Source organism: Callithrix jacchus, chromosome 5 (genome assembly GCF_049354715.1).
Source record: "Callithrix jacchus isolate 240 chromosome 5, calJac240_pri, whole genome shotgun sequence".
NCBI lineage: Eukaryota > Metazoa > Chordata > Mammalia > Primates > Cebidae > Callithrix > Callithrix jacchus.
In genome coordinates this window covers 103910428-103929167 of record NC_133506.1, presented here as the reverse complement: position 1 = coordinate 103929167, position 18740 = coordinate 103910428, and the positions used below count along the sequence as shown (strand labels likewise).

At 40.0% G+C, this 18740-nt stretch overlaps 1 protein-coding gene across 15 annotated transcripts in view; it reads right to left on the bottom strand.

Moving 5' to 3' along the window:
• The window catches only part of SSH2 (slingshot protein phosphatase 2), a 306939-nt gene that overhangs the window by 56704 nt on the left and 231495 nt on the right, over window positions 1-18740 (bottom strand). For 10 of the 15 annotated variants that reach the window (XM_035303255.3, XM_078373908.1, XM_078373912.1 and 7 more), the window contains 2 exons: window positions 16615-16679; window positions 4586-4707 (listed from right to left, as the gene is read on the bottom strand). In XM_035303255.3, the coding sequence (XP_035159146.1) occupies window positions 4586-4707; window positions 16615-16679 (187 nt within the window). Of the gene's footprint in view, window positions 1-4371; window positions 4494-4585; window positions 4708-16614; window positions 16680-18740 lie in introns of all 15 variants that reach the window. The other 5 variants (XM_078373915.1, XM_078373913.1, XM_078373916.1 and 2 more) reach the window with 2 other exon arrangements.

The following is an 18740-nucleotide window of genomic DNA, read 5'->3' as shown; positions in this document are numbered from 1 at the left end:
TTTTGTATTTTTAGTGGAGATGAGGTTTTGTCATGTTGACCAGGCTGGTCTCGAACTCCTGGCCTCAAAATGATCCACCCATCTCAGCTTTCCAAAATGCTTAGATTACAGGCGTGAGCCACTGCACCAGACCTAAAATGCTATTTCAATCACACAATAGCCCAGGAAGGACTTTAAGCTAATGGAAGAGGTTGGTACAGAAAGCATGGACCCCTGATTGCATGCTCTATCACACCTCTTCGCAGGGAAACAGTAACCTACTCCAGATAGTCACTGCCACTGTCTCTACTTAAGGCTGCTGTAACTTGCTTTTCCCCTCTGGCTAGTCTCTGAAAGGCTTCTATGATACTCCAAGCCAGTCTATCTAGAGAGGCAGCATGGTGTAGTAGAAAGAATCTAGCACACGGGAGGTGGAAAAGCACAGTATGGTATAGAGGATGGGCTCTGTTTCTGGCACTAATTGTATAATCTTAGGTGAACTACTCAATTGTTTTATGCCTTAATTTCCTCATTTGTAAAACCAGGATAAAAATATCTTCTTCATTGCACTGTTTGAAGATTAAATTTTTAAAAAGTGTATAATACTGCCTAAGCGACTAAAATGTAATAGTCATTGAACAAAAGATCTGGGATTGATTTCCTTCAGTATTACAGCTTTTTTTAAAAAATTATTTAACCTCTCTCAGCCTTAATTTCTTCATCTTAAACTGTGAATAACAAAACCTATTCTCATAGGTATACGTGTAAAGACATAACATAAACATGAATATGAATCTGTAGTGGGTGTTCCAAATACCTCTGAAAGTGATTGTTTTTAAAGCATTATTTAAATGTTTTAAAAACAGCATGAGGAATACCAAACTTTTAACTGTTAAGAGTCACTGCAGGGCTAAAGGAGGCCAGCCCTTAGTTGGGCTTTCCACTACACTTGCTGGCCTGTGCTACTTAACACCTTACTAGTGATTCCAGAGCTCAGGAGATTCAAATCAAGACTGAAACAGCTTATCCACATTGGAACCTGGACCTGAACAGCAGAAGCACAGCTACCATGCCAGAGTCCAGAAGCAAGTAAGACAGCTCAACCACAAGTTTTGTTGCGTAGATGAGATGGGCACACAAAAAATTCGTTTGAAGATGAAGTGGGGATAGTTTTACAGTAGCTTTTTGTTTTGTATTTAGTGAGTGCTTAGACAGGTTCTTAGCAACAAGTATAATTTAGAGTATAAATATGATGGGTTGGTAGTCCAGTGACAAATCTAGAAATTAACTATATAAAAAGAAAGCTTCAAAAGAGTATGATCTATAAGCTTGTGACCAGATTTTGGTTAACTTTTGGACAAGTGACATCGATATATAGGAACTAACATTACATTTTTGGTATACAGGTCAGAATGCTTTTTCACATTAAGAAGTAGCTTTTTCACACAACAGGAAGGAAAGGCCTGACTAAGGCACACTTTGTATTTTTATCTAGGCTACCTGAGTCTCTCAAGATTTTTCTCCATTAAAGTATAACTACTTATTTCAGTAAATATTCAACTCATTCAACAAAAATTTATTTAGTGCCTACTATGTACCAGACATTTCAAGGTGTTGGGGGTACAAAAAGAAATTAAAAAACCAAACAAAACCATGAAGCTCTATTATAACTTAAAATATATGCTACATTTTAGAAACCAAGACTTTGTTGCATTTAAAAAATTTTTTATTACTTATAATACTCAAAAAACTTGCAAATGGGCTAAATAAATTGGCTGCAATGCATTATTAAGAACTATTTGTACTTGTCATAATCTGGGTTCCACTTTGGCTTAATACCATTCAAGCATTAATATTTTACAGTCTCAGATATGAAATGATACAAATTCAAATTCCTTCATTGACAACTGAGACAGAAATGATTTTAGATTACCTGAGTACCTGAGACTTCTAACTGTCCAAGGAACTCATTAAAGTAGAGGACATATGGGAATTTCATAATAGCAAGTTTACCATACAGAATGAAAACTAGTTTCCAGCTTTCCATGCCTTATTTTGTCTTCTATAAACTAAAATTTCCTTTGGCTAGTGACACTAGTCAGATATGATTCAGACAAAACCACTGCAAAAGACAGATGTAGTTTACTGAGTATAAACTACTGGGTACCTATATTAATATGGATTCTTTCTGGTAAAGTTCAGGACAAAGTGAAAGAGATAAGACATGTGCTTGCTCATATTCTGGGTCAGGAGAATCTGCAGTTATTGTCTTCGGTCTTTAGGGGAGGACTCAACTGAAGTTTCATGAGGTTCCTGTTCCTGTTCTATAGGTTTTCAAGGGAGGGGGTCAGGGAGAACTGAACAAAGGAAATAGGAGCTAGACAGTGCTGTCCAACTGAACTTTCGGCAAGAACGGAAAATGTTCTATACATGTACCGTCTAATACGATAGCCACTAGCACATAAGGTTACTGAATACTTGAAATGTGACTAGTCAGAATTGAGGAATTGAAATTTCATTTAATTTTAATCTATTCAAAAAGATGCATGCTGTGTGCGGTGGTTCATGCCTATAATCCCAGCACTCAGGAAGGCAGAGGCAGGAGCCTAGGATTTGAGATCAGCCTGGGCAACACAGAGAGACCCTGTTCTCCACAAAAAGGAAAAAAAAAAAAAAAATAAGAGAAGAGAAGAGGAAGGAAGGAAGGAAGGAACGAAGGAAGGAAGGAAGGGGCACATATGATTAGTGGCTACTATACTGGACAATACAGATCTAGAGAGACTAAAAACCTAAATTAAAGGTCCTAAAATCCTAATGAATATAAACAAGGTAGGTGCTGTTATAGGAAAATACATACTGAAAGGTCTGATGCTTAGGTAACATCAGAAGTTAAAACTATGCAGGAGAAAGCTTCCTAAATGTGGTTGATAAGACTGTGTAAATTCAGAGCCTACAATTAAATGCTGTAAGTGGTATACAAGCTAATAACTTTGGATTTGTGATCCCTGTGAACCCCCAAGTCATTTTCAGGTTGACTTCTATATAGGAATAAGGTAAACACTGGTTCGGGAAACTTTCTAGTGACAACGTGATTTTTATCCCTCAACATCAGGACAATTACAATCATTCCCAGGGTCCTCTCCTCTCTTTGTGACTAAATTCCCCTAGGCCTGGGTCACACCCCTAGCTACTCCATAGTTCCATTCTTGTCCTGAACCAGGAAGTCAATGCTTTGAGACATCTGGCAGGATTTCCTGAGGCTTATTATCCAGAGTGTAAAGATCTGCTTAGCAGCCACATTCCACAGTCTTCCAAACGTTTCTCCAGAAAAAATGGGGAAAATGTAAAAGGAAAGCAACAAACCTTAAGGAGACACCTAAAAAGCCAGGTGTTGTGTATTATCTTCAATTATAGAATGTAAAGTACAACTAAAGTCAAAGGTACATAATAACAAAAAGTTCTGCTTTGAGTTTAAGGAGCCATCCTGTACTGCCCCGCCTCCCCTTCCCCCACCATCCTTTTTAACTCAATAGAAGGAAAAAGGAGGCATAACATTTGTTAAAAGTAAGGTTTAAGGACATGGAAAAATAAAACAGATTGTGGTTTAAGTGGGATCTCTTTAAATCTGGAACCACTGGTGCCCTAGAATCACCAAAGTGAATCATTACTGATTATAACAGAGTAGGCCAGGTGCAAGGCTCATGCCTGTAATATCAACACTTTGGAAAGCCAAAGCAGGACATAAGGAAATCTCATCTCTAGAAAAATTAGGAGAAAAACAAAAGGAGACCAGACAACTGGGCATGGTGGTGCACGCCTGTACTTCTAGCTACTTAGGTTAGGAGGCTGAGGTGGAAGGATCCCTAGAACCCAGGAGGAATTTGAGGCTGTAGTGAGCTGTGACTGTATCACTGCACTTCAGCCTGGGCAATAGAGTGAGACCTTGTCTCAAAAAATATATAAATAAATAAATAAAAAAAGAAAACAAACATAGAACAGACTGCCAAGAAAAAGCAGCTTTTTCCCCCTGGAAATGTAACTTTGAAACCACTTGCTTTATATCATGACTATCTAAAGATGAGACGAAGGTATGGAATAATGGTAAACGCACAACCAAAGACATCCACTAAACATTCTTGTCTCTCAAGACTGTGGCTAAGATACTTATGTTCTCTAGTTTTATGTCTTGAACTTTAACAGCAGAACTGCACAAGACATTTTTGTGATAAAAGGCAACTGGGGCCGGGCATGGTGGCTCACACCTGTAATCCCAGGACTTTGGGAGGCTGAGGCGGGCAGATCACTTGAGGTAAAGAGTTTGAAACTGGTCAACATGGCAAAACCCCATCTCTACTAAAAATACAAAAATTACCCAGGCATAATGGTGCACACCTGTAATCCCAGCTACTCCAGAGGCTGAGGCAGGAAAGTCACTTGAACCCGGGAGGTGGAGGTTGCAATGAGCCGAGATTGTGCCACTGCACTCCAGCCTGTGCAACAGAATTACACTCCATCTCAAAAAAAAAGAAAAAGAAAAAGAAAAAAAGGCAACTGGAACATGTTATTTAAAAAGCAGTTTTCACATTTTGAAATGGTACCACCATACCTGTCATTAGAGGAGAAATCCATTCCTAGGACGATGCTTTCTTCAGTGTCTTGTCTACCATTAGTTGAAACCACTACCATATAGCGTGTTCGATTCTGGTAAGTACTTTCCAGTCTTACAGCCTGGAAGTTAGCAGACAACAGAAAAATTATGAAATTTAGAACATTAATTTCAGATCATTTCAACTCTTTTTTTCATCAGTGTCTTTTTTTTTTTTTTTGAGACGGAGTTTCGCTCTTGTTACCCAGGCTGGAGTGCAATGGTGCGATCTCGGCTCACTGCAACCTCCGCCTCCTGGGTTCAGGCAATTCTCCTGCCTCAGCCTCCTGAGTGGCTGGGATTACAGGCACGCGCCACCATGCCCAGCTAATTTTTTGTATTTTTAGTAGAGACGGGGGTTTCACCATGTTGAGCAGGATGGTCTCGATCTCTTAACCTCGTGATCCACCCACCTCGGCCTCCCAAAGTGCTGGGATTACAGGCTTGAGCTACCGCGCCCGGCCCATCAGCGTCTTAAAGCATACTCAGGAAGGCAGCAGAGCCAGAGGTTAGGAGACATAAATTTAAATCTCAGCTTGTACACTAGCTATAAAACCTTTACTAAGTTACTAAATTAATTGGAGGTAGGTATATTAATACCTATCTGTCAGGTTGTTTTAAGAATCTTATAAAATAATACATGTAAAGCACAGTGCATGGCACACAGTAAATGTTGAATAAGATGTTTGCTATTAGCGTAATTTATAATAATCACCACAGTGTGTACTAAAGACTGAAGAGGGAAGCGTGAGGTATATGAATGTGAGTATTGGTCTCAAAGATGCAATTCCCACAAGCAATTATAATATGAAATAAACTATTGGCATCATCTAAGGTGAGTATTGACTTTGCTATACTGAATTCCTGCATGTTAATATACCACAAGATTTTTTGTTTCAATAATTGAAGGAGGTTTCATTTTCAGAAACTTCTCATTTTTTTGTCAAAAGTTTTAATTTATTGGTTAATTAAACTTTAAAAGAACACTCAGAAAATTTGAATATGGACAGGATCTTAGATAAAATTAAGGATTTACTGTTAGTGTAATAATGACATTGTGGTTACTGTGCCTTTTTCTAAAGTACCTGGAGTGAAATAACATGGTTTCTGAGTTTTACTTTAAAATGTTCCAACAAAAGCATTTAAAAAGGAGAGGGGATAGATTAAAGAAGTCAGGCAAAAGGTTGATGGTTATTAAAGCTGAATAATGGCCAGGCGCAGTGGCTCATGCCTGTAATCCCAGCACTTTGGGAGGCTAAGGTAGGCGGATCACCTGAGGTCAGGAGTTTGAGACCAGACTGGTCAACATGGTAAAACACTGTCTCTACTAAAAATACCAAAAAATTTAGCTGGGCGTGGTGGCACACACCTGTAATCCCAGCTACTCAGGAAGCTGAGGCAGGACAATCACTAGAACCCAGGAGGCAGAGGTTACAGTGAGCTGACATTGTGCCACTGCACTTCAGCCTGGATGACAGAGCGAAACGCCGGCTCAAAAAAAAAAGAAAGCTAAGTAATGAGTTTATGAGGATGTATTTTCTACTTTGATATGTTTGGAAATTTCCTTAATAAGTTCAAAAAGATACCTTATAAGCCTTAAAAATAAAACAACTTCAGGCGATACATTCAAATATTTACTACACATATATTATATATATAATAACAATGCTAAGTGCTGAGGATTCAGTGGTGGAAGACAGACATGATTTATAACATCCTTGAGTATACAGTCTAGTCTACTCTTCTTTCATTTGTTTTTTTTTTTGAGATGGAGTTTCGCTCGTTACCCAGGCTGGAGTGCAATGGCGTGATCTTGGCTTACCGCAGCCTCCCGAGTAGCCGGGACTACAGGCATGCGCCACCATGCCCAGCTAATTTTTGTATTTTTAGTAGAGACGGGGTTTCACCTTGTTGACCAGGATGGTCTCGATCTCTTGACCTTGTGATCCACCCGCCTCAGCCTCCCAAAGTGCTGGGATTATAGGCGTGAGCCACCGCGCCCGGCTCATTTGTTAATAATAATAGCTTTTAAATGACAGATTTTTTTTTTTTTTAAGAGATGGAGTCTTGCTCTGTCGTGCAACCTCTGCCTCCTGGGTTCAAGCAATTTTCCTGCCTTAGCCTCCCAAATAGCTGGGACTACAGGTGCATGCTGCCACATCTGGCTAATTTTTTTTTGTATTGTAGTAAAGACACGGTTTCATAGTGTTGCCCAGGCTGGTCTCAAACTCCTCAGCTCAGGCAACCCACCTGCCTCAGCCTCCCAAGATGCTAGGATTACGGGCGTGAGCCATGGTGCCTGATATTTTTTTTTTTTGAGACAGGGTCTCACTCTGTCACCTAGGCTGGAGTGAAATAGTGTGACCTCGGCTCACTGCAACCTCCTTTTCCTGGGTTCAGGTGATTCTCCTGCCTCAGCCTCCTGAGTAACTGGCATTACGGGTACATGTCTGGCTAATTTTTGTATTTTTAGTAGGGATGCGATTTCACCATGTTGGCCAGGCAACCAGGCTGGTTTTGAACTCCTGACCTCAGGTTATCTGCCCACCTCAGCCTACCAGTGCTGAGACTACAGGTGTAAGTCACTGCACCCAGAAAAATGACAGCTCTTTGAAACCTGGAAAATGTGATCTAGAGGCAAATTCTTCTGTATAAAATAACCCCTATTCCTTAGAAAAACAGAATTCTAATCCATTAACTGGCTCATATTTGTCAGAAATTTCTATTTGGTATTTTTTTTTTTCAGTGCTGCTGTTCTTAGAGTCTTCTTCCCCTTAACTCTGTAACTATTCCAAAATGACCAGGCCAAGAGAAAAAGAGAAGTTTCACAGCTCAAATGACCCATTTAGCAAGGCAGAGGTGGCTATATTTTTGTTTCTACTCTGATACTCCTAGGAAAAGGTAGAGAAGCACAAACAGCAGAAGTGGTTACATTAAATCTTGTTTCTAATAGGAATGGATATAAGGCGGGTGATGAACAATGAGAACACATGGACACAGGGAAGGGAGCATTACACACTGGGGTCTATTGGGGGGAATAGGGGAGGGACGGGGGTGGGGAGCTGGGGAGGCATAGCATGGGGAGAAATGCCAGATGTGGGTGAAGGGGAGGAAGGCAGCAAAGCACACTGCCACGTGTGTACCTATGTAACTATCTTGCATGTTCTGCACATGTACCCCAAAACCTAAAATGCAAAAAAAAAAAAAAAAAAAAAAAGGAATGGATATAACAAGAATGTAATGTTTACCATTCTGATGCCAAATGCATAGGACAGAGAGCTGTACTTCTGACTTCATGTTCCATGAAGTAACTGAGCATTTAAAACCAAATTCACTTATGAGAAAAGTAAGACAAACTAACATTTAAATGAACTAAGGTCTAGAAGGCTGTGATCAAGGGTGGGACATTATACACATAGAACAATGGATAAATAGTAAATGTACATGTGGGGGACTGGGAGGCAGTGACTCCTTGTCTGCTTACAGAAACGCTATACAACATGTTAATTAACCAGAAAACCTGGTGCAGGTAAGCTAGAATTTCTTATAAACAAGATCTCACATATTATTACATATTTGTACTTGGGCCTCCCTTGGCCCAAGTTTCCTGAATGTGTTAGAGGATCTTTTATTCTCTGTCAAGGCTCCAAGAATTTCTGGCAAGGCTCAAATACAAATGGCCTGAGAACAACTGAACTGTGTTTCTGACAATTTATCTACAGCTCCTACACTAACCAGTGGCAACCAATTAGCGAAGTCAAAGCTGATAAAAAGAAAAATAAAACTTTCATAAATATTACCTATAATGCAAGCTATCAGACCAAGTTAGAAGTGAGCTGCAAGAGTTTCTTTGTAAGTGATATTCATTGCAAACATTAGTTGTCTCTCTCTCTCTCTTTTTTTTTTTTTTTTTTAGACAGTCTCACTCTGTTGCCCAGGCTGGAGTGCAGTGGTGTGATCTCAGCGAACCTCTGGACCCTGGGTTTAAGCGATTCTGCCTCAGCCTCCCAAGTAGCTGGGATTACAAGTAGCTGCCACTGCACCTGACTAATTTTTGTATTTTTAGTACAGATGAGGTTTCACCATCTTGGCCATGCTGGTCTAGAACTCCTGACCTCGTGGTCCACCAGCCTTGGCCTCGCGAAATGCTGGGATTACAGGTGTGAGCCACTGTGCCCAGCGAGTTGTCTCTTTTTAAGAAGTTTATTTTACCATATCAAAAGCATTTCAAATGTTTGGCTCTCCCTTGCTTACTCAAACTGTAACAGAAGATCCCAAACATAATGAGAAGGGCCCCAGCCATTTCACATTGACTTAAGCTTGAATAACATGCATATCTCAGATCCATTCAATTTTAAGCTTCTTTTTTGTTTCTGTGTCTTATTCTGTCACCTAGACTGGATGCAGTGGGGTGATCTGCAACCTTTGCCTCCTGGGGTCAAGCAATCCTCCCACCTCAGCCTTCCAAAGAGCTCGGACCACAAGTGCCCGCCACTATGCCTGGCTAATTTTTTTTATTTTTGGTAGAGATAGGGTTTCACCATGTTGTCCAGGCTGGTCAATTTTAAGCTTCTTAGATGGAATAATAGCACTTAAGAATTCCTGGGATTTGATCACAGACCTCTAGATGGTACCTACAGCATTAATTCAACACCTATATCCTAATTAGAAGGAGGAGCTAAAATCTTTAAAGAAAAAATTCTGCAATGTGAGGGGATAAACCCAAGACTTTAAAGTTCCTTTTAGGCTGGGCACGGAGGCTCAGGCCTGTAATCCCAGAACTTTGGGAGGCTAAGATGGGCAGATCACTTGTGATCAGGAGTTCCAGACCAGCCTGGCCAACATAGTGAAATCATCTCTCTACTAAAAATACAAAAAAACAAAGCTGGGCATGGTGGCACACGTCTATAATCCTAGCTACTTAGGATTGTGAAGCAGGAGAATCACTGGAATCGAGGAGAAGGAGGTTGCAGTAGGCTGAGATCTCACCACTGCACTCCAGCCTGGGTGGCACAGTGAGTGAATGAGACTCTTAAAAAAAAAATTCCATTTACACTTCAAGATCCTAGGTTAAGGAATTAAAAATCTATGTGTCACAGGCATAAGGGAAGTCTAACACCCATCCTGGTTTGAGGTTTATTTCATATTCCTCTGCTGGAGGTAAGAGTAAGCAAAATCTAATAATCTAATTTCTTAACATAATCAAATAAATATAATTTAAAATGGAAGGTTTGTACATAATACCCTAATTTTGAAAATGATGCCATTTCCAATGTTTCTTCAGTCTCCAGAACTTAGACTGAAATCAATGACTGGAATAAGACAATAATTGAGATGCATTTGATTAATCAAGTAAAGTTCTCCTTGAAAAGGACATTACTGAAGTCCATTTCAATTGTCTAAACAAAACAATATTCTGGATTTTAAAACTTGGCAGCAATAGTAACTCAGTTTATATTTCCAAGAAACTACATTTACTGCTTAAATGTTGAATCCTATTACAAGTTTCAGGTGAATTGGATCCAGCAATCTTAGGACTGAAGTAGCCCTGCCTCTGCTTCATTCCTGAAGAACTCAACCTGTTTTCAAAGCTCATCTATTAAAGAATAATGCTATTCTCTCACCATCTAATTTAAATGCTTAAACTGATTACAAGCAGTTTACAAATACCACCTGATAAAAGAGCTTCTCTTGTCCCAGCTTGGTGGCTCATGCCTATAATCCCAGAACTTTGGAAGGCTGAGGTGGGTGAATCACTTGAGGTCAGGGGTTTGAGACCAGCCTGGCCAACATGGTGAAACCCAGTCTGTACTAAAAATACAAAAATTAGCTGGGCATGGTGGCGTGTGCCTGTAATCCCAGCTACTCAGCAGGCTGAGTCACGAGCATGGGTTGAACCTGGAAGGTAGAGGCTGCAGTGAGCTGAGATTGTGCCACTGCACTCCAGCCTGGGTGACAATGCGAGACTCCATCTCAAAAAAAGCAGGCCGGGCGCGGTGGCTCACACCTGTCCCAGCACTTTGGGAGGCCAAGGTGGTGGGGGAGGGGGGGGATCATGAGGTCAAGAGATTGAGACCATCCTGGCCAACATGGTGAAACCCCGTCTCTACTAAAAAATACAAAAATTAGCCAGGTGTGTTGGTAGACGCCTGTAGTCCCAGCTCTTTGGGAGGCTGAGGCAGGAGAAGTGCTTGAACCCACAGGCAGAGGTTGCAGTGAGCCGAGATTGCACCACTGCACTCCAATCTGGCAACAGAGCGAGACTCTGTCTCAAAAAAAAGCTTCTCTCTTCAGCATCATCTAACATCAGGAAATACTCCTCTTTAAGCTTACACTGTACCTTTACCTTTAATTTCTTTTCACCAAGAGTCTTACATCATGCTCCTGTGTGCTTGATGTACGACTCCTGGTGAAAAGAAATTAATTACCCCCAGTAAACTACATTATAAAAACCCAATGTCTAAGACAGGCAGTTCACCCAATCCATCAGGGAGAAAGGTTCCAAAAGTATGTAAGTATTAAATTCTAGTCAAAAGAATGAAAGAAAATCAATAGCCAAAATTAAAATGGGCTTCACTTGTGACACTAATAAACTAAAGAACACTGTCTTCAAAAGAAAAAGATTAGAGCTTGAGGAAGTCTGATTTTTTTTTTTAATTGGTCTGTCTCTACTAAAAAAATATGAATTATATTCTGTGTAGCCATTAAAAACCATGCTTTACTTATTGAAATGGAAAGATATCCATGATAAACTATGAAGAAAGCAGGTTACAAAAAGGTATTTCTATTTTTTATCACATTTTTGTAAAATGAAACAATTCTCTTCCTCTTACTCTTTATACACACACACACACCCCTTTCTTATATATACATTTTTTTTTTTAAAGTGGAAGGATTCTTATCCGAATTGCTAAGAATAATTTTCTCAGAGTGTAGAATGCAGAGTGATTTTTACTTTTTTATTTATACCTTTTTGCATTGTTTGGGGGAAAAAAACCCCACATAATATATTGATAGTTAGAAAAAATAAACCAATTTCCACTTTAGAAAGCAACATATGATGAAAACCAAAATCATAAAACTCCTCATTTTCTTAAATTCTCCTGCAAAGTCCTCAAAAAAGACCTTATCAGCACTTCAGCTTCAGTTAAGAATATCAACAGAAGTTACTTCAAATGTCCTGAAAATTCTTAATTTCCCAGTTTATTATTTTAATTAAATGGTTGATCTTTGGTAATGTGCAAGAGTACTATAAAACCACTTCCTTTTACTATGTACTAAAGTTAATGCTTGATGTCTGTATTTGGAACACAGAGCTTCCCTGGAGGAAAAGATTGCCTTCGTCCTATTTTCAATGCTAAAGTAAAATGTGTGGTTTTGTTGGGTTATTTAAAAAACAAAGGCAGCTAGGCACAGTGGCTCACCCCTGTAATTCCAGCACTTTGGGAAGCTGAGGTGGGTGGATCACAGGGTCAAGAGATCGAGACCAACCTGGCCAACATAAGTGAAACACGGTCTCTACTAAAAAAATACAAAAATTAGCTGGGCATGGTGGCACGCATCTGTAATCCCAGCTACTTGGGAGGCTGAGGCAGGAGAATCGCTTGAACCTGGGACACGGAGGTTGCAGTGAGCTGAGATCGTGCCACTGCACTCCAGCCTGGCAACAGAGTGAGACTCCGTCTCAAATAATAATAATAATAATAATAAAGGCAAGACTTTAGGCACAGTGGCTCATTCCTGTAATCCCAGCACTTTGGGAGGCCAAGGTGGGCAGACCACCTGAGGTAAGGAGTTCAAGACCCTCCTGGCCAACATGGTGAAACTGTCTCTACTAAAAATACAAAAAATTAACTGGGCATGGTGCCACATGCCTGTAATTCCAGCTACTCAAGAGGCTAAGACAGGAGAAGCACTTGAACCCAGGAGGTGGAGGTTGCAGGGAGCCAAGGTCACGCCACTGAACTCCAGCTTGGGTGACAGAACAAGACTCTGTCAAAAAAAAAAAAAAAAAAAAAAAAAAAAAAAAAGCAAGACTTTCAGTTGACTATCAAACTTTTCTTTTAAGCTTATGCATAAATCTTAAGAGTTTTAGCATTCCAAATTTAACTCAAAACAAAAGCCTTTGCTTTGAGTCTACAAATGCTCCTTTCAGTTAGAAAAGTGCTAATTTGTCCAAAGTCATACAATGCATTGACTCATTTTCTTGAAGATGACTCACTCAATAATCTGAAACATAATGACTGTTTGTAACAATTCAAAACAACTGTAAAATGGCTTGCCATTTGAACTTTGAATTCAGAGGCATCTGTTATATTCTCTGAATTTATATTTTATAAATGTAAAGCAGCTGAAGATGTATATTTTAGTAAGAAAATATTTAATTGCCAGCTCTGCCTTTGTAACTGCTTCCTTGATGTTATTCCAAGTCTCCATGTAGTTAAAATTATTTTACTATTTAGAGGTTCAAACCAAACTCTAGAAGGTTATCAATGAGAAAACGATAAAGTGATACTAGATCTCTTGAAGGCTTTAGGTTTAGCAAACAAATGTTGAAAGTTATCAGCAAATATTTACTGGGCATCCAGTATGTGCAACTGACTGTTGTTACGGGTTTTAAAAGAGATGTACTTCAAGTGCGATTCCTGGATCAGCAGCATCAGTGTGTTTAAAAACTGGCTTAAAAGTACAAACTATCATCCAGGCATGGTGGCACATGCCTGTAATCCCAGCACTTTGGGAGGCCAAGGCGAGCAGATCACAAGGTCAGGAGATCGAGACTATCCTGCCAGCATGGTGAAACCCCGTCTCTACTAAAAATACACACAAAAAATTAGCTGGGCATGGTGGTGCATGTCTGTAATCCCAGCTACTCGGGAGGCTAAGGCAGGAGAACTACTTGAACCTGGGAGGCAGAGGTTGCAGAGAGGTGAGATCTTGCCACTGCACTCCAGCCTGGTGACAAAGTGAGACAGTCTCAAAAAACAAAACAAAAACAAAAACAAAAAACCCTAAATTATCTCTGCTTCCCCTTTACTAACCAATCTGTGTGTGTGAAGTCTAGTAATCGGTGATTTAACAAAGCTCTCCAGGTGATTTTGATATACTTTAGAGTTTGGGAATCATTGCTTTAGATGACGATGATGATGATGATGGTAGACAGGGATACTGTTGCCCAGACTGAGTGCAGTGGCGTGATCATAGCTCACTACAGCCTTAACCTAGCAGGCTCAGGCCATACTCCCACCTCAGCCCCCCAAGTAGCTGGAACTATTGGGGCATGCAACTACGCCCAGCTAATTTTTTACTTTTTGTAGAGACAGGGTTTTGCCATGTTGCCCAGGCTGGTCTTGAACTCCTGGGCTCAAATGATCCTCCTGCCTTGGCCTCCCAAAGTGCTGGGATTACGAGCATGAGCCACCACACCCCAGCCACTCCAGATTATTAATAGTGTAAGAATTGTATCACTTTATTCCTTTTTAAATAACAATGTTATTATTATTATTTTTTGAGACATAGTCTCGCTCTGTCACCCAGGTTGGAGTGTAATGGTGTGATCTCAGCTCACTGCAACCTTTGCCTCTCAGGTTTAAGGAATTCTGCTGCCTCAGCCTCACAAGTAGCTGGGACTACAGGATGTGTGCCAACATGCTGGCTAATTTTTGTTTTGTTTTGAGGCAGAGTCTTGCCCTGTCACCCAGGCTGTAGTGCAATGGTGTGATCTTGGCTCACGCAACCTCCACCTCCTGGGTTCAAGTGATTCTCCTGCCTCATTCTCCTGAGTAGCTGGGATTATAGGCACATGCCACCATACCCAGCTCATTTTTGTATTTTTAGTAGAGCGGTAGTTTCACCATGTTGGCCAGGCTGGTCTCAAACTCCTGACCTTAGATGATCTGCCTGCCTCAGCCTCCCAAAGTGCTGGGATTACAGGCATGAGCCACTGCACCTGGCCCAAGACTACTATTTAATACTATTATAATATGTGCAATATGGGCTATCTCTCAGCCTCCTAAAGTGTTGGGATTACAAGGGTGAGCCACCTCGCCCAGCCTTAAATCATTATTTAAGAAAGAAATATATAAAGAAACACAGATAAGATTTATATAAATGCATAATGTTACTTTTGGTTAGGATATAAAACATTTAAAAAATTAAAATTAAGAATAAAATAACTATGAAAGGATTCCTTACATTTTTTATATATTCTAACCAAAGGGCTCATCACCACATACCTGGATTACTACAATAACTACCCAGCAGGTTTCCCTGATTTAAAATGACCTTTTCTTCATCTCTAATCTGTATTAGCTTCTGAGGAATCATCCCTAACTACTATAGTTGTCCCATGGCTTTCCTTGGCTCAAAAACCCATAATGTTTCACAACTGCTTATTGAAAAGGGGGAGATACTATCTCTAGTTAGTAAGAGAGCAAGCAGCAAGCTTGTCCAACCCATGGCCCATGGGTCACATGGAGCCCAGGATGGCTTTCAATGTGGCCCAACTCAAATTCATAAACTTTTGAAAACATTGTAAGATATTGTGATTTTTTTTTTCTTTAAGCCAATCAACTATTGTTAGTGTTAGTGTATTTTATGTGTGGCCCAAGACAATTCTTCTTCCAATATGGTCCAGGGAAGCCAGATAATTGGACACCACTGAGAGGGTCAGATGGGAAATATAAATAAGGGAAGTAAGCCACGTGAATATTACATAGGTAGAAATACTTTCCAATTTCCACAAAGAAACATGCTCATCTCAGTTTTGTTTTCCTAGTTTTATTGGAAATACTACTACAACAGTGCAGGAATGATGACAAATGGTGACACTGACTTAAGAAAGCAATAGGAAATGTGAAGATTATGGTAAATTAAGAACCCACGCCAGACATTCACCTAACTTTAAAATTCTGGCTTACATTTTGTTTTAAAAAAACACTGTGATCCAAACAAAATGTCTGGCCTATACACTGCCAGTTTGAGACCTCTAGTTTACAGCACTAAATCCATATTTGCCTGTCTTGTTTTCCGGTCTCTATCTTCCCAATAATAATTCCCATACTTAGACAGCATTTTGCACTATTTACTATGTTTTCATGTCCAGTTGACCCTCTCAATGTGAGAGGTAGTCAGGAGATGAGGAAATGGGCACAGACAGGGTAAAGTAACTTGTCCAGTATCATATGATTAGTAAGTACCTAAGTCCATGTCTCCCAAGTCTGAAGCCAGCATCAGTCCTTGGCCATTTCACTCCTTCCTTATCCTTCCCTATGTGTGTTTTTGCTTGTTAAGTCCTTATCTAGAATAATTTCTTTCTACCAATCCAAATCTCATCATCTTTCAAGAGTCAGCTCAGGCTCCACTGACTACATAAACCTTCCTCATCTAGGTCAAATCCCAGGTTCTTTCTCCATTTTCTGAACTTCAACTGTTATTAGAGTTAATAATTTACAAACTGGTGCTTACCAACAGTCTTAAACCATTAAATTATTTCACAATACTCCACATTAGATTATAACCCCAATTGCACCTTGATTATGGGGACATGCCATTATTCTTTCTTCACATAGTTCCCAGCACTGTATTGGGATGTAAAAATGACTGTTTTTATTTATTTATTTATTTATTTTTTGAGACGGAGTTTCGCTCTTGTTACCCAGGCTGGAGTGCAATGGTGCGATCTCGGCTCACCGCAACCTCTTCCTCCTGGGTTCAGGCAATTCTCCTGCCTCAGCCTCCTGGGTACCTGGGACTACAGGCACGTGCCACCATGCCCAGCTAATTTTTTGTATTTTTAGTAGAGACAGGGTTTCACCATGTTGACCAGGATGGTCTCGATGTCTTGACCTCGTGATCCACCCGCCTCAGCCTCCCAAAGTGCTGGGATTACAAGCTTGAGCCACCGCGCCCGGCCTAAAAATGACTGTTTAATGTTGGCTATCTTAGGCAGTCTTTTGAGGAAGAAAATTATAATGACACCACTAACTTACCAGCCTGATGTTGTCTTCTGGGCGGAGTAGTATGAACATCGCTTGGAGATGCTGTTGGAGATCGCCTGGTGAAATTTACAAACCAAAGAATAATTATTCTCCATTCTAATGTTGACAGAGAGGATTCCTTCTACCGTAGTGACTTTTGTAAAAGAAAGTTCTGATTCATTAAATGACTCTTATTTGACACAGAAATTACATTATTGACTTAAAAAGGAAAGAGAGACTGCTAGACTGCATCTTAATACATTTGCTTTTAGTCTATACTACATTAAAATTTATGTCCGTCCTGTGAAAGGTACACTTGAGACCAGTCTCAGTTTTGTATTATCGTGGATGTTAATGAGAGACCTGTTGGCGAGATCTGTTAGGCAGAGGCAGCACTCACTGGCTGTGTTTTCAGGCCCACTGAAGGTAGCAATGAGGGCACTTTGAAAATGGGTGTAGTAGCGTAGTATTAGAGAAATCATCCATAACTTTTAAAAAGCTAACCATTTTGTCATTCCTATTCCTATAATTATATTCTTTGGTTGCATTTGACCTAAGAAGACTTTTGGATTCTCCCTAGAATAAAGTCAACAGTTTAAAATGATTTTCACATTAGTGCCTGATATTACGAGAGTATATATTAAACATGCTACATAAGGGATATATGATCATGCCACTGCACTCCAGCCTGGTGACAGAGCGAATCCTTATATTTAAAAATAAATAAACAAACATAAGCCAAACAACCCCCGACCCCAAACTAAAAAGGATGGTTTTCACTGCTGGTTTCTGACCAATTAATTTTATTATTGCAGAATCTTTCAATTTTCTTTCCTTTTTTTAATTCTTTTTATTTTTTTTTATTTTTTCAATTTTCAAAATTAAAATGGAAAGTCATTATGTTTGGCCAGATCCATTCTATGACATTTCAAGCCCAGGGACACAATCTGTCTCAGATGCATAAACCCAAGAGAAATGAAAACATATGTCTACCCAAAAAAGTTGTACACACATGTATATACAGCACTATTCATTATAGCCAAAAAAGTGGAAACAATGCAAATGTCTATCAATTGATAAATGGATAAATAAAATGTGCTATTATCCACAAAATATAATATTATTTGGTCATAAAAAGGAATGATGGGCCAGACGCAGTGGCTCAGCCTGTAATCCCAATGCTTTGGGAGGCCAAGGCGGGTGGATCACAAGGTCAGGAGATCAAGACCACCCTGGCTAACACGGTGAAACCCTATCTCTACTAAAAATACAAAAAATTAGCTAGGCATGTTAGCACACACCTGCAGTTCCAGCTACTTGAGAGGCTGAGGCAAAAGAATCACTTGAACCCAGGAGATGGAGGTTTCAGTGAGCCAAGATTATGCCACTGCCCTTCAGCCTGGGTGACAGAGTGAGACTCCGTCTCAAAAAAAAAGAAAAGGAATGATATACTGATACATACTATACCATGAATGACCTGTGAAAACATGCTAAGTAAAAGGAGCCTGTCTCAAAAATCCATTTACAGAACATCAAGAATAGGCAAATCTATAGAGACAGAAAGTAGATTAGTAGTTGCTTAGGGCTGGGAGAGAGGGTGAGGGAAATAGGGAGTGCCTGCTAATGGATATCGGGTTTATTTTTAGGGGGATGAGAACATTCTAAAATTAGTTTGTGGAGATGATTGTTCAACTCTGTGACTATTCTAAAAACCAATGAATGTACACTTTAAATGAGTAAACTGGGTGAATTATATGGTATGTGGATTATATCTCAATAAAGCTGTTAAACAAAAAATAAAAGAACAAGTATGGGCCGGGTGCGGTGGCTCAAGCCTGTAATCCCAGCACTTTGGGAGGCCGAGGTGGGTGGATCATGAGGTCAAGAAATCGAGACCATCCTGGTCAACATGGTGAAACCCCTTCTCTACTAAAAATACAAAAAATTAGCTGGGCATGGTGGTGCGTGCCTGTAATCCAAGCTACTCAGGAGGCTGAGGCAGGAGAATTGCCTGAACCCAGGAGGCGGAGGTTGTGGTGAGCCGAGATTGTGACATTGCACTCCAGCACTCCAGCCTGGGTAACAAGAGTGAAACTCTGTCTCCAAAAAAAAAAAGAACAAGTATGAGGAGACAAAGT